This window comes from Pristiophorus japonicus, chromosome 6 (genome assembly GCF_044704955.1).
Source record: "Pristiophorus japonicus isolate sPriJap1 chromosome 6, sPriJap1.hap1, whole genome shotgun sequence".
Taxonomy (NCBI): domain Eukaryota; kingdom Metazoa; phylum Chordata; class Chondrichthyes; family Pristiophoridae; genus Pristiophorus; species Pristiophorus japonicus.
The window spans coordinates 150,087,766-150,103,936 of NC_091982.1; the positions used below are offsets into that span (position 1 = coordinate 150,087,766).

General features: G+C 48.1%; 1 protein-coding gene across 1 annotated transcript in view; it reads left to right on the forward strand.

The window, feature by feature from the left end:
* The window catches only part of ankmy1 (ankyrin repeat and MYND domain containing 1), a 179,279-nt gene that overhangs the window by 81 nt on the left and 163,027 nt on the right, over positions 1 to 16,171 (forward strand). The window contains exon 2 of the mRNA XM_070884029.1: positions 6,543 to 6,722. Within this exon, the coding sequence (XP_070740130.1) occupies positions 6,543 to 6,722 (180 nt within the window). The remainder of the gene's footprint in view (positions 1 to 6,542; positions 6,723 to 16,171) is intronic.

Sequence of the window (16,171 nt, forward strand, 5' to 3'; positions counted from 1 at the left end):
TTCAACTACTGCAGAAAAAACAAGCTCTCACAAGTGCTCCATCCCTGGGATTACTTGACCAGAATAGGCCTTTCCTCATCTATACCCACCACAGTAAAAATCATTACATGAGGACAGGCATAGGCCAATGGCATAGTAATGTCAGGACACATACCCAGCATACCTTAGTAGAATTGCTTAACACAGAAAGACTAAAACCGGTATCCAATGCGCGAAGGGTTAGGTGGGAAGCAATGCTCTTACCCCCCAACGAGACGGTAACAATAAAAGACAACTGTAACAACCCTGCAGAATGGATCATTACACAGGGAAAGGAGCAGCAGTATAGCCCGACAAGAGAAGACAAGGGAAGTAGTCAGGCTTGAGGAAGCAAATATGGATCTATATGTAGATGGGTCTCGGCGCTATATCAACGGGACACCACAGACGGGATGGGCTGTGGTAGATAGCAGCAGACAGGTTAGAAGGGAAGGACGGCTAGAAGGGGGCTTATCAGCTCAAGTGCATGAATTGGTGGTTCTCATCAAGGCTCTGAGGATGGCTAAGGGAAAAAGAGTAAACATCTATACAGAGAGTCGGTATGCTTTTGGAGTAGTGCATGATGAGTAGAAGCTTCCCTCCTACCCCAAGAATGTGCAATAATCAACATCAACAGGGAAATGCATGGGTAGACGAGGCAGCCAAGCGGGTGGCGGAGACAGGTACACTGGCTGGGGAAGCCCAGGTCAGAGCATCGGGCTTGAGGAAGTAAATGTGCTTAAGGTACAGGGAGAAGCCACTCCACAGGAAAAGGAGGGGTGGAAGGAGAGAGGGGCCCAACAAGGGACCGATGGGATATGGAGGAAAGATGGGAATGCGGTGGCCCCAGAATGCATCCAGGGGAGCCTGCTAAATTTATACCACGGGTATGTCCATACTGTCATGTATCTTACATTATTATATATAACTGTATCCTAACATGTTATGCATGACTGTAATAAGATATGACCTGTAACCACCAGCATACCTTACCTTACCACCAGGGGTGCACTTGCAAGAGACAGGTATATAAGGACAGGTCTCAGGCAAGTGCAGCATTCCAGAGCTGTGAAATAAAGGTGCAGGTCCAGAGTGACCTTGACTTCACTACATGCCTCGTGTGAATCTGTACTGAGGGGATAGGACTTTACAGTGGTGACGGGTTACGGGATTACAGAATCCACAGAATGGCGAACAACGGATCAGATGAAAAATACAATGCCGGAGACAATTGGGAGGACTTTATAGAAAGGCTCCAGCAAAGCTTTGTAACCAAAGACTGGTTAGGCGGTGATAAGGCAGACAAGAGAAGAGCCCATCTCTTGACCAGCTGTGGCTCGAAAACATACGCTTTAATGAAGGATCTGCTGGGACCCGAGAAACCAGCAAGCAAGTCATTTGAAGAATTGAGCACACTGGTAAGAGACCACCTGAAGCCAGCGAGCAGCCTACACATGGCACAGGTTCTAGAACTACAGACGCTGTGTGGGCCAGAGCATACCCGACTTTGTGGCGGAACTTCGGAGGTTGGCTAGTTTATGTGAGTTCTCCGATGAACTGAGGAGAGAAATGCTGAGAGACTTTTTCATTGAAGGAATAAGCCACGCAGGCATATTCCGAAAGCTCATAGAGACCAAGAACCTGACCTTAGAGGCAGCAGCACTGGTTGCACAGACATTCTTGGTAGGGGAAAAAGAAACGAGGTTGATTTACAATGCAGGTACGACAACTAACGAAATATCGGAACAAGAAGTTCACAGCACTAAACAAGCTGCTACCCCCACACACAGACAAAACCGGGAGAACAGGCTCTCGACAGCAGGCAGTGGCGCCAGAAGCCATCAAGGGCCACAGGAACGGCAGCAATCAAATACAAACTGAGAGAAGCTCAAGAGAGATCAGCCAGACGCAGCTCATTCTTTGGGAACACTTTGAACAATGGAACAGGTCTGTGCTGGAGGTGTGGGGGTGGGCACTCATCAAGGGGATGTCAATTTCAGCAGGCTGCTTGCAGGAACTGTGAATATACAGGGCATTTGGCCCGCATGTGCAAAAAAACGGCAGCTCAGCTGGTATACGAATCGGATGGGTCGGAAAGCGGACCAGAAGACGGTGGGGACAGTACCCGGGACACCGATGTACAGCGGGTCACCACGATCAATGGCCACTGCTCCTACAACAGGATGCCTCCTATAATGATGAGGGTCCCACTCAACAGGATACCTGTCAACATGGAGCTAGATACGGGAGCGAGTCAATCTCTCATGGGCGCTCAACAATTTGAACAACTGTGGCCGCATAAAAGAGACAGACCAAAACTCACAAGGGTCGACACCAAACTAAGGACCTATACCAAAGAAATCGTACCAGTCCTCGGCAGCGCCATGCTCTCTGTCACACACAAAGGGACAGTGAACCGACTTCCCTTGTGGATTGTCCCCGGAGACCCCCCAGCACTGCTGGGGAGAAGCTGGCTGGCAAAACTCAACTGGAAATGGGATGATATCCATGCCATGTCATTAGAGGAACGGAACTCCTGCTCAACAGTTATAAAGCGATTTGAACATCTCTTTCAGCCAGGTGTGGGCACTTTCAAAGGGGCCAAAGTCAAAATCTACATCACACAGGATGCTAGACCGGTCCATCACAAGGATAGAGCTGTACCCTTTGTGATGAGGGAAAAGATTGAACACGAACTCGACAGGCTTCTGCAGGAAGGCATTATATCACCTGTGGAATTTAGTGACTGGGCAAGTCCCATCGTCCCAGTCATGAAGCCTGAAGGATCTGTACAAATCTGTGGGGACTACAAACCTACCATAAACAAAGTCTCCCTACAGGACCAGTACCCGCTGCCCAGAGCGGAGGACTTATTTGCCAATTGGCTGGAGGTAAACTTTTCTCAAAACGAGATCTCACATCTGCGTATATGACGCAAGAATTGACCGAGGAATCCAAGCTCCTCACCACCATCAACACACATCGAGGCCTTTTCATGTACAATCGATGCCCATTCGGCATCAGGTCGGCAGCTGCCATATTCCAGCGCAACATGGAGAGTCTGCTCAAGTCCATCGCGGGGACGGTTGTATTTCAAAACGACATACTTATCACGGGCAGGGACACCGACTCCCACCTCCGTAATTTGGAGGAAGTACTAAAGCAGTTGGATCGGGTCGGCCTACAAGTCAAGAAATCCAAGTGCCTGTTTCTCGCACCCGAGGTTGAATTTTTGGGCAGAAGGATTGCAGCTGATGGAATCTGCCCAACAGAGTCCAAAACAGAAGCAATTCGCCTGGCACCCAGGCCCCGGAATGTCTCAGAACTGCGCGCCTTTCTCGGGCTACTCAATTACTTTGGGAACTTTATGCAGAACTTAAGCACGCTGCTGGAGCCTCTCAACGTGCTACTCAGAAAGGGGTGCGATTGGTTTTGGGGGGACGCCAAGGAACACGCCTTCAATAAGGCACGCAACCTTCTGTGTTCCAACAGTGTTTTGGCGTTCTTTGATCAAGGTAAAAAGCTAGTTCTCACATGCGATGCGTCAGCGTATGGGGTCGGGTGCGTTTTACAACATGTCAATAGTGCGGGCAAATTACAACCCATAGCTTATGCCTCCAGGTCACTTTCGCGGGCGGAGCACGGGTACGGAATGGTAGAGAAGGAGGCGCTTGCATGCATGTACGGTGTCAAAAAGACACACCAATACATTTTCGGAGCCAAGTTCGCGTAAGAAACCGACCACAAGCCCCTCACATCCCTCCTATCCGAGAGCAAGGCAATAAACGCCAACGCCTCGGTGCGAATTCAACGGTGGGCACTCATGCTGGCGTCCTACGACTATACCATAAGGCACAGACCAGGCACAGACAACTGTGCCGATGCGCTCAGCAGGCTACCCCTGGCGACCACGGAAGGGTCTGACGAACAGGACTGTGAGATAGTCATGGCAATCAATGCCTTTGAGTCCACAGGTTTGCCCATGACGGCTTGCAAAATCAGAGCCTGGACGGCCAGCGACCCCACGTTATCCTTAGTAAAAAGATGTGTCCTAACCGGTGACTGGGCAGAGGCTCGCGCTGCCTGCCCCGAGGAATTAAAACCCTTTCACAGGTGCATGCGTGAGCTATCACTACAAGCAGACTGCCTGATGTGGGGCAGCCGAGTAGTCATGCCTCTGCGAGGCAGAGAGGCATTTGTCCGGGAGCTCCACCGCGAGCACCCGGGGATCATTCTCATGAAGGCCATAGCCAGATTCCACGTCTGGTGGCCTGGTATTGACGCGGACTTGGAGATCTGCGTCCGAAAGTGCACCATTTGTGCCCAACTCAGCAATGCCCCGAGGGAGGCTTCACTGAGCCCCTGGCCCTGGCCTACCAAACCGTGGTCGCGGGTGCACATCGACTATGCGGGCCCATTCATGGGCAAAATGTTCCTCGTAGTTGTAGATGCATTTTCAAAGTTGATCGAATGCACCATTTTAAACTCGAGCACAACCTCCACCACTGTGGAGAGCCTCGCAACCATGTTTGCAACGCACGGAATCCCTGACATATTGGTCAGTAACAATGGTCCGTGCTTCACCAGCGCAGAATTCCAAGACGGCACCTTTCAAGCCGGCCTCCAATGGCCAAGCGGAGAGAGCAGTGCAAATCATTAAACAAGGCATGCTTAAAATCCAAGGTCCCACACTGCAGCGTCGCCTGTCGCGACTGCTGCTGGCATACAGATCTCGTCCGCACTCATTGACTGGGATCCCCCCCATGCAACTGTTGATGAAAAGGACTTTAAAAACAAGGCTCTCATTAATCCTCCCAGACATGCACGAAATCGTTGAGGCAAAGCGCCGTAAGCTGACTGAGTACCATGACAGAAATTCGAGGGGAGATGAAATGAGATAGGGGACAAAGTGTTTGTCCTAAACTATGGCAGGGTCCCAAATGGCTTGCAGGGACAGTAACGGGCAAGGAAGGAAACAGGCTACTAGTAGTACAAATGGACAATTGCAAAACATGCCGGAGGCATGTAGACCAAGTCAAAAGCAGATTTATCAACAATACTACGGAACCAGAGGCAGACTACAATGTGGAACTCGCACCACCCCTGGTGGACAGACAGAGGGATCAACCTGAGGAAAGGGCAATCCCAACAGACAGCCCAGGCGAGTCAACAACAATCACACCAATCGAAACAGACAGCCCAGGCGAGATACCAGCAACCACACCCACAGAAAAACCGACACCAAGGCAAACAACTCAGACACTCCACACGAGAGCGTAGACCACCTGAGAGACTGAACCTATAAAGACAATAAGACCTTGGGGGAGGGTGATGTCATGTATCTTACATTATTATATATAACTGTATCCAAACATGCTATCCATGGCTGTGATAAGATATGACCTGTAACCACCAGCATACCTTACCTTACCACCAGGGGTGCACTTGCAAGAGACAGGTATATAAGGACAGGTCTCAGGCAACTGCAGCATTCCAGAGCTGTGAAATAAAGGTGCAGGTCCAGAGTGACCTTGACTTCACTACATGCCTCATGTGAATCTGTACTGAGGGGACAGGACTTTACACATACAGCTAGAACCAACATGATAAGCTCGATGTCCAGATGCTGGTGGTGGAAGAGAATGGGTCGAGATATAGCGAACCACTGCAGAAGGTGCGTGACATGCTCAAATTACAACCCAGGGGGGAAAGTAAGGTCAGAGTGGGACATCAGCACCAACCAAATGGACCCTGGGAAAACTTGCAGATCGATTTTACTGGACCGTAACCCAGCAACAAGGGGAAGACATACTGCCTAGTTATAATAGACTAGTTTACAAAGTGGGTAGAAGCTTTCGCCACGAGAAATTGTTCATCAGAAACCGTGGCCAGGATCCTAGCAGAAGAAAAACTCTGATGGGGAATGCCACTACAGCTGGACTCAGATCAAGGTACACATTTCACAGGGAAGATAATGAAACAGGCCTGCGCTTTACTAGGGATCAGGCAAAAATATCCCATATCATCCAGAATCTTCCAGATTGGGGGAACAAATGAATAGGACCTTAAAAGCGGCCCCAGCTGAGGCAATCGAAAAGACTGGAAAAGGATGGATAGACAGGTTACCCCGAGTACTGATGAAGCTCAGGGCAAGCCCTAGTCGGATGACAGGACTGATATCCTTTGAACTAATGAGACTGCCAGAATTCCTGGTTACAGGAAGCGAGGACGTAGGACCTTATAAAGACAGGATACGGAGGTTTGTGATGGAACTATGTAAGCAGTTACATGACTTAAAAGCGCAGGCTAGAGATCAGCAAGTAATCAAGGACTTCGAGAACGACACTAAGGAACAGAAGGTCCAAATACCCCAAAGGGACAAATCAGGTGATGGTGAGGATGGTAAGGGACACGTGCACTTGAGTAGTTATAAGTGGTATCAGCAAGTGGAAACATTGGACCCAGTTAAAAAAGCATGGTCACTAACTAACCGGTGACGACCGGGAAATATTGTTCTTTTGCAGGACTCTGGTGCTCATGGGAACAATGTGGGGTAATGCAGCTTCATATCAGGGACAACAGGCTGAGGGATGGCAAGGCCTGTATTACATGGACTCGGGCAACATTAGTTGTGATAAAGAATCAAAAACACTGATGGTAACGGATGGAGCAACAGTAGACTTAAATAACGGGCATAAACTAACGTAACAAGAAAACAAAACAACATTGGGGATGGGCCAATAATACGGGACCAATAATTAGTGGGAATAAGACCACGGTGTGTTTTCTAATCAGGAGGAACAAAGATACTGCACCCGGGGGAAGGGGGTACAGATTTCACTCAACATCTATGAATGGTAGTGGAGGGGTATCTCCCGAGATAGACCCACCAACACGGCCCCACCCACTACTTTAGCAATAGTGAGCACTACCAGGGCCCTGACCATCACACCCCCAGCACCACAAACGTGTCCAACTATGAACGCTGGGGCAAAAGGGGGATTGATAAGGCAGACCAAGGATAAGATACGCAGCGGGATACGTGGCGGGAGTTGGGATGGTAAACACTATAGATGATCGAGTTGACGCCCTAACACGAACCTTAAATGGATTGTTGGAGAGAAATGAGGATATAATAGGTTTTGTATTATCTGTACCACAGTATGATGTGACAAAGGGAGATCCTCTACACCAAACCAGCAATGTAGGAGAAACTCGCGTGCGGTACCATGACAATCCAGAAATGTAACTGAAGAGAACAACCGTACTAAGAGTCTCAGCATAGATGATTGTTATAAAATTAACCAAGTTGTTTTATGTCGAGATTCACTACGAATGATCAAAGATTACCGTGGATATGACCAAGTGGACAGGTGAACCTTGAGTATCACCCCGCTAACACAGGACTACGAAATTATCGCTGCTCCACAAAGAAATGGAGTGAGCACCATGGCAACTGAAATGAAGAAAGGAACACCTCATGCACCATTATGGATACTGACTTCTGCTTTACTCCGCTTGACGAGACAGATATAAACGGGTTTATTATAACCCCTGAATTGAAGGAGGATTCCATCGATAACGGACATGACCTGAGGAGGTTATGCGAAGGCCATCGGGCCACAAGGAAAACCGATACTCGAACTGAATGAGGAACAAACTCGACTGAATTGGACACAATGAAAGACAATTCGACAACATAGAGAAGACCCCAAGTGGAGGAAAGATAGAAGAAACAGAGGATACCCCAAGCGGGGCATAATTCGAACACCGAGAAAATGTTGGCTAGAAAGGACTTATACACGAATTATGCTGGACTCAATGTACTGGTTGTAGTGCAAGGGAACTTGTCTTGCTAGTATTATCCTGTAAGAAGTGTAACTTATGTAAGAGGCAGACTCTAGCCCGAACTATAGTTAAAACAGTGAATAAAGATAAATTAGATCGTCCGGCAGAAAGGGCTTACTTCGTATAATCTTGATGGGAAAGCCAACAGTAGGTCCTGCAGCTTGGGAAGTAGCACTACTCAAGCGAAAGGACAACCCTGGAAGCTCACCCATGAAGAATTAATTGGGAAATGGCCGATCTTAGGCATATAGCCAAGGGCCATAAGGGGGGAATTGTAAGGGATATACAATTGTAGCAGGCAAAGAGCAGACAGATAGGTGGTCACAACACAATGCTGAAGGTAGTGAACTGATTAGGAGGGTTTGAGGGATCGGTGATGGTATGGATTATAATTGCCTATTATATGTAACACTTGCTTATGTAGATATAGCACACTTATAGTGAATTAAACCTGTATGGTTAAATCATTAAAACTGTATGGTTAAATCATCCTTAACTTTAGTAACACATAACGAAATAGCAGAAGTCAGCAGTTACAATTTTGATTAGAAGTCTCTGAGGAAGAGATAAGAAAGCCAGTATTTGGGAACAGTTACTTCAGGCGTCATATAGACTATGGCAAAGTGCAAATCATGGAACAACACAAATAACATATGATGGGAGATGGACAATTGCATGTACCACTCAGAACCAGTCTGATAAGAGACGACAAATCAATGTAACTCCGCTGATAGCAATAGACCTATCGACGATTTTGTAGGGGGGTAGCTCCACTCCAAAACCTGTATCAATTATACTTGGAACCTCTTGTATTTTGAAGGTTCCACAATTGCACCTTCCCTTGTATTTGCTCGAAATAAAGCTGGTTTTGTTTGTTTGATTCCGTGGTCGTTATACGGAGGGCGAAGGGCGAGGTATCGATTACCTATATCAGGTAGTCCGCCCCGAGGGAGAGAAGTCTTCCTTTTAGCCCAGCAGCCTCACTCTTCCCTATATCTGTAATCTCCTTCAACTTCATAACCTCCCGAGATGTCTGTGCTCCTCAAATTCTGCCCTCTTGAGCATCCCCGATTATAACTGCTCAGCCATTGGTGGTTGTGCCTTCAGCTGCCTGGGCCCCAAGTTCTGGAACTCCCTCCCTAAACCTCTCCGCCTCTCTGCCTCCTTTCCTCCTTTAAACCTACCTCTTTGACCAAGCTTGGTCATCTCCCGTAATTGCTTCTTATGTGGCTCATTGTCAAATGTATTTGTTTTATATTAAAGCACTCCTGTGAAGCACCATGGGACCATATCTTAAAGGTGCTATATAAATAAAAGTTGTTGTTGTTGTTGTTCTGTATAAAGTTACATGTTATAATAAACATTTTTTATAGTTTAACCCGAAATAAGTAGTCTATTGGCATAATGTTTTTCCACCTATTGAAGTGACCAGGAGCATACAGTGTAAATTCACCTATCCTGTGTTCCAAGAGGGAGTTATGCTTGATGGGAGCGAAGGCTAGAGAGTCAGGGATATAGTTTTGTAGTCCTAACTCTGACACATGTTCCCTTTAAGCATAGCTTGCATAGGATTGTCCAATTTCTCTGAACATTTTTATAGGGTGCCACATGAGATAAGGATAATTATTAAACAGGCAGTCCATCTTGCCTTTCGAAACTGCTTTGTTACTGTGAGCACAAAGGAAGAGTATTGAGAGGAAGCTGGAATGTAACAGGTACCCCATAAGCATTGACTGCAAATCATAGTTTATACGGCAGGAAAAATGGGAACAATATTTGTCCATTTTTATTTTTACTGATATATCAGAATGGTGCGCGCACTCTTAAGAGAAGTGAACCTCAAATGTTGCCCTTAATGTAACAGCTGTGTCTTTACTGGCTACTAAATGAAAAAGTGCTGATATATGACAGGTCGTTTTACTGCAAATGATTGCTGCGTGTATCTGTTGGTACTCTGTGCGGTGCTGATGTGCTTACTGGCTGCTTTTTAGTCATTGCGTTTATAACTCATATCTTTACAAGCTAATTAACTGTAAAGTGCTGGTGAATTTCCAGGTCAATTTTTTCTGTAATTTTTTCTTGTATTTACAGGCCTCCTGCTGTGCTGTACAGAGCAGCTGTCTCCTGGTCTTTTATATAAAAAGCATCGACACAGAAATGCATCAAACTCAAACATGGAAAAAAGCCATTCGGCCCAGCTAGTCCATGTCAGTGTTTATCCATTGCACGGATAAATAATTCGAAACACATTTTGCCCACCCTATTCCCATATCGCATCAACCCACTTTCCTTCATCCCTCTATCCAATCTAACCTTGAATAGTGACATTGTTTTTGCCTCAGCCAGTAACCCTGGAAGCGAATTCCACAGCCTCTCAACTCTCCCTCTCTGTGAAGTTTCTCCTGCCCTCTGTTCTTAGTTTCTTGCACTGATTCTTGATCCCTCGATATTGACCCCTCAACTTGTGCAAACAGGTTGCTTCTGTCTACCCTGTGCATAATATTGAATACTTTTGTCATATTGCCCCATAATCTGCGTTGTTCTAACAGAAATTTATATATCAGGACTGTTTCATTCTCAGACACCAGTGTGTTTACATACTCAAGGTGAATATGTTAATTTATGGTATATTCACTGTCATGTATCTTACATTATTATATATATAACTGTATCCTAACATGCTATACATGACTGTAATAAGATATGACCTGTAACCACCAACATACCTTACCTGACCACCAGGGGTGCACTTGCAAGAGACAGGTATACAAGGACAGGTCTCAGGCAAGTGCAGCATTCCAGAGCTGTGAAATAAAGGTGCAGGTCCAGAGTGACCTTGACTTCACTACATGCCTCGTGTGAATCTGTACTGAGGGGACAGGACTTTACAGTGGCGACGGGTTACGGGATTACAGAATCCACAGAATGGCGAACAACGGATCAGATGAAAAATACAATGCCGGAGACAATTGGGAGGACTTTATAGAAAGGCTCCAGAAAAGCTTTGTAACCAAAGACTGGTTAGGCGACGATAAGCCAGACAAGAGAAGAGCCCATCTCTTGACCAGCTGTGGCTCGAAAACATACGCTTTAATGAAGGATCTGTTGGCACCCGAGAAACCAGCAAGCAAGTCGTTTGAAGAATTGAGCACACTGGTAAGAGACCACCTGAAGCCAGTGAGCAGCCTACACATGGCCAGACACAGGTTCTACAACTACAGGACGCTGTGTGGGCCAGAGCATACCCGACTTAGTGGCGGGACTTCGGAGGTTGGCTAGTTTATATGAGTTCTCCGATGAACTGAGGAGAGAAATGCTAAGAGACTTTTTCATTGAAGGAATAGGCCACGCAGGCATGTTCCGAAAGCTCATAGAGACCAAGAACCTGACCTTAGAGGCAGCAGCACTGGTTGCACAGACATTCTTGGTAGGGGAAGAAGAAACGAGGTTGATTTACAATGCAGGTACGACAACTAACGAAATATCGGAACAAGAAGTTCACAGCACTAAACAAGCTGCTACCCCCACACACAGACAAAACCGGGAGAACAGGTTCTCGACAGCAGGCAGCAGCCTTCAAGGGCCACAGAAACCTCATCAATCCACAATGCGAGCAATCAACTACAAACTGAGAGAAGCTCAAGAGAGATCAGCCACACGCAGCTCATTCTTGGGAAACTCTTTGAACAATGGAACAGGTCTGTGCTGGAGGTGTGGGGGTGGGCACTCGGCAAGGGGATGTCGATTTCAGCAGGCTGTTTGCAGAAATTGTGAATATACAGGGCATTTGGCACGCATTTGCAAAAAAACGGCAGCTCGGCTGGTATACGAATCGGATGGGTTGGAAAGCGGACCAGAAGATGGTGTGGACAGTACCCGGGACACCGGTGTACAGCGGGTCAACACGATCAATGGCCGCTGCTCCTACAACAGGACGCCTCCTATAATGATGAGGGTCCTACTCAATGAGATATCTGTCAACATGGAACTGGAGACGGGAGCGAGTCAATCTCTCATGGGCGCTCAACAATTTGAACAACTGTGGCCGCATAAAAGAGACAGACCAAAACTCACAAGGGTCGAAACCAAACTAAGGACCTAGACCAAAGAAATCATACCAGTCCTCGGCAACGCCATGCTCTCTGTCACACACAAAGGGACAGTGAACCGACTTCCCCTGCGGATTGTCCCCGGAGACCCCCCAGCAATGCCGGGGAGAAGCTGGCTGGCAAAACGAAACTGGAAATGGGATGATGTCCATGCCATGTCAGTAGAGGAATGGACCTCCTGCTCAACAGTTATAAAGCGATTTGAACATTTCTTTCAGCCAGGTGTGGGCACTTTCAAAGGGGCCAACGTGAAAATCTACATCACACAGGATGCTAGACCGGTCCATCACAAGGCCAGAGCTGTACTATGTGATGAGGGAAAAGATTGAACACGAACTAGACAGGCTTCTGCGTGAAGGCATTATATCACTTGTGGAATTTAGTGACTGGGCAAGTCCCATCGTCCCAGTCATGAAGCTTGATGGATCCGTACGAATCTGTGGGGACTACAAATCTACCGAAACAGAGTCTCCCTACAGGACCAGTACCCACTGCCCAGAGCGGAGGACTTATTTGCCAATTGGCTGGAGGTAAACTTTTCTCAAAACGAGATCTCACATCTGCGTATATGACGCAAGAATTAACCGAGGAATCCAAGCTCCTCACCACCATCAACACACATCGAGGCCTTTTCATATACAGTCGATGCCCATTCGGCATCAGGTCAGCAGCTGCCATATTCCAGCGCAACATGGAAAGTCTGCTCAAGTCCATCGCAGGGATGGTTGTATTTCAAAATGACATACTTATCACGGGCAGGGACACCGACTCCCATCTCCGTAATTTGGAGGAAGTACTAAAGCGGTTGGATCGGGTAGGCCCACGAGTCAAGAAATCCAAGTGCCTGTTTCTCGCAACCAAGGTTGAATTTTTGGGCAGAAGGATTGCCGCTGATGGAATCTGTCCAACAGAGTCCAAAACAGAAGCAATTCACCTGGCACCCAGGCTCCGGAATGTCTCAGAACTGCGCGCCTTTCTCGGGCTACTCAATTACTTTGGGAACTTTATGCAGACCTTAAGCACGCTGCTGGAGCCTCTCAACGTGCTACTCAGAAAGGGTTGCGATTGGTTTTGGGGGGACGCCCAGGAACGCGCCTTCAATAAGGCACGCAACCTTCTGTGTTCCAACAGTGTTTTGACTTTCTTTGAGCCAGGTAAAAAGCTAGTTCTCACATGCGATGCGTCAACGTATGGGGTCGGGTGCGTTTTGCAATATGTCAATAGTGCGGGCAAATTACAACCTATAGCTTATGCCTCCAGGTCACTTTCGCGGGCAGAGCGTGAGTACGGAATGGTAGAGAAGGAGGCGCTCGCGTGCGTGTACGGTGTCAAAAAGATACACCAATACATTTTCGGGGCCAAGTTCGTGTTAGAAACCGACCACAAGCCCCTCACATCCCTCCTATCCGAGAGCAAGGCAATAAACGCCAACGCCTCGGCGAGAATTCAACGATGGGCACTCATGCTGGCGTCCTACGACTATACCATAAGGCACAGACCAGACACAGACAACTGTGCCGACGCACTCAGCAGGCTACCCCTGGCGACCACGGAAGGGTATGATGAACAGGACTGTGAGATAGTCATGGCAATCAATGCCTTTGAGTCCACAGGTTCGCCCATGACGGCTCGCCAAATCAGAGCCTGGATGGCCAGCGACCCCACGTTATCCTTAGTAAAAAGATGTGTCCGAACCGGTGACTGGGCAGAGGCTCGCGATGCCTGCCCCGAGGAATTAAAACCCTTTCACAGGCACATGCATAAGCTATCACTACAAGCAGACTGCCTGAAGTGGGGCAGCCGAGTAGTCATGCCTCTGCGAGGCAGAGAGGCATTTGTGCGGGAGCTCCACCGCGAGCACACGGGGATCGTTCTCATGAAGGCCATAGCCAGATCCCACGTCTGGTGGCCTCGTATTGACGCGGACCTGGAGTTCTGCGTCCGAAGGTGCACCATTTGTGCCCAACTCAGCAATGCCCCGAGGGAGGCTCCACTGAGCCCCTGGCCCTGGCCTACCAAACCGTGGTCGCGGGTGCACATCGACTCTGCGGGCCCATTCATGGGAAAAATGTTCCTCGTAGTTGTAGATGCATTTTCAAAGTGGATCGAATGCACCATTTTAAACTCGAGCACAACCTCTGTGGAGAGCCTCGCAACCATGTTTGCAACGCACGGAATCCCTGACATATTAGTCAGTGACAATGGTCCGTGCTTCACTAGCACAGAATTCCAGGACTTTATAATTGACCACGGCATAAATCACGTCAAGACGGCACTGTTGAAGCTGGCCTCCAACTGCGAGGCGGAGAGAGCAGTGCAAATCATTAAACAAGCCATGCTTAAAATCCAAGGACCCACGCTGCAGGGTCGCCTGTCGCGACTACTGCTGGCATACAGATCACGCCCGCACTCCTTGACTGGGATCCCCCCCATGCAACTGTTGATGAAAAGGACTTTAAAAACAAGGCTCTCATTAATCCTCCCAGACATGCACGAAATCGTTGAGGCAAAGCGCCATAAGCTGACTGAGTACCATGACAGAAATTCGAGGGGGAGCTGGAATGAGATAGGGGACAAAGTGTTTGTACTAAACTATGGCAGGGGTCCCAAATGGCTTGCAGGGACAGTAACGGACAAGAAAGGAAACAAGCTACTGGTAGTACAAATGGACAATGGCAAAACCTGCCGGAGGCATGTAGACCAAGTCAAAAGCAGATTTACCAACAACACCGCAGAACCAGAGGCAGACTACAATGTGGAACTCGCACCACACCTGGTGGACAGACAGAGGGAACAACCTGAGGAAAGGGCAATCCCAACAGACAGCCCAGGCGAGTCAACAACAATCACGCCAATCGAAACAGACAGCCCAGGCGAGATACCAGCAACCACACCCAAAGAAAAACAGACACCAAGACAAACAACTGAACCACAACTCAGACGCTCCACGCGAGAGCGAAGACCACCTGAGAGACTGAACCTATAAAGACAATAAGACCTTGGGGGAGGGTGATGTGATGTATCTTACATTATTATATATATAACTGTATCCTAATATACTATACATGACTGTAATAAGATATGACCTGTAACCACCAGCATACCTTACCACCAGGCGTGCACTTGCAAGAGACAGGTATATAAGGACAGGTCTCAGGCAAGTGCAGCATTGCAGAGCTGTGAAATAAAGGTGCAGGTCCAGAGTCACCTTGACTTCACTACATGCCTCGTGTGAATCTGTACTGAGGGGGCAGGACTTTACATTCACAATATAAGTCCAACAATGACGTAATGCAATTTTGGTGTCATGCCTTTATCTCAAGTTAAACGAGAGCCCCGCAATTCCTCAGCTTTTCGTGAGTGGAAATTACATGACCTGGACCTTGTGGGGGGCGGGGGAGGAGGTGGGGTGAGGGGGAACGGGCATAGAGGGTAGAGGCCAAATCTGGGGCAGAACTCAATTCCACCAGGACTCCGCCCCCATCCAAAATCCAGCAGGATAGGGGCACAGCCGCTCCTTGTGCCTGTTCCCTTTCTGTGGCAGAAGAGGTGGGTTTGGCGGGATGCTGTCGGGCCTTCTAAATCCTGCTGGATTCCTCTCGCCCCCCCTGCATTGCCCCCCCGGTGAGCTGCACACAATGATAAAGTGGTCGCAGGACCAAGTCCTGGCAGAAATGGGGATCAGCATCTTTTTAACTGTCACAGTTCCTTCGGCAAAATTAAATGCTGTGCATTTCAGCCGTTCTTCAGTCAACTTTGTGCGGCTTAACAAGTTTCAGTTCTCCACAGCAGCATAAATTCTCCTCCCACCCCCCGTCCCCCTGCTATTTTCACTGATACAGTTTGCGTTCGTGAAATATTTCTTTGCATATACAGGCAACTCTCGATTATCCGGGTCCCTCAGGGGTTGGGCTATGCTGGGTAAACGATCTCTTCGTTACAGCGAGTTGACATTATAAAGTTAAAACTTCAATGAATAAATACTATGCAATCAGCTACAAACAGTAACAAGGCAGTTAAGTATGGACATTACCAGCATGCAGGTGGCCTCGAGGAGTTCCGGAGCGCGCTGCCTTCCCGGGCCGAAAGGACTCCGACGTCAGCGGCTGCCACAAGAGACAGCGGCTGCAGCAGCGCACACACACGGAATTTTAAATGCTGTTACAACGGTTTCCTGTTGCATCCGTGTGCAGATA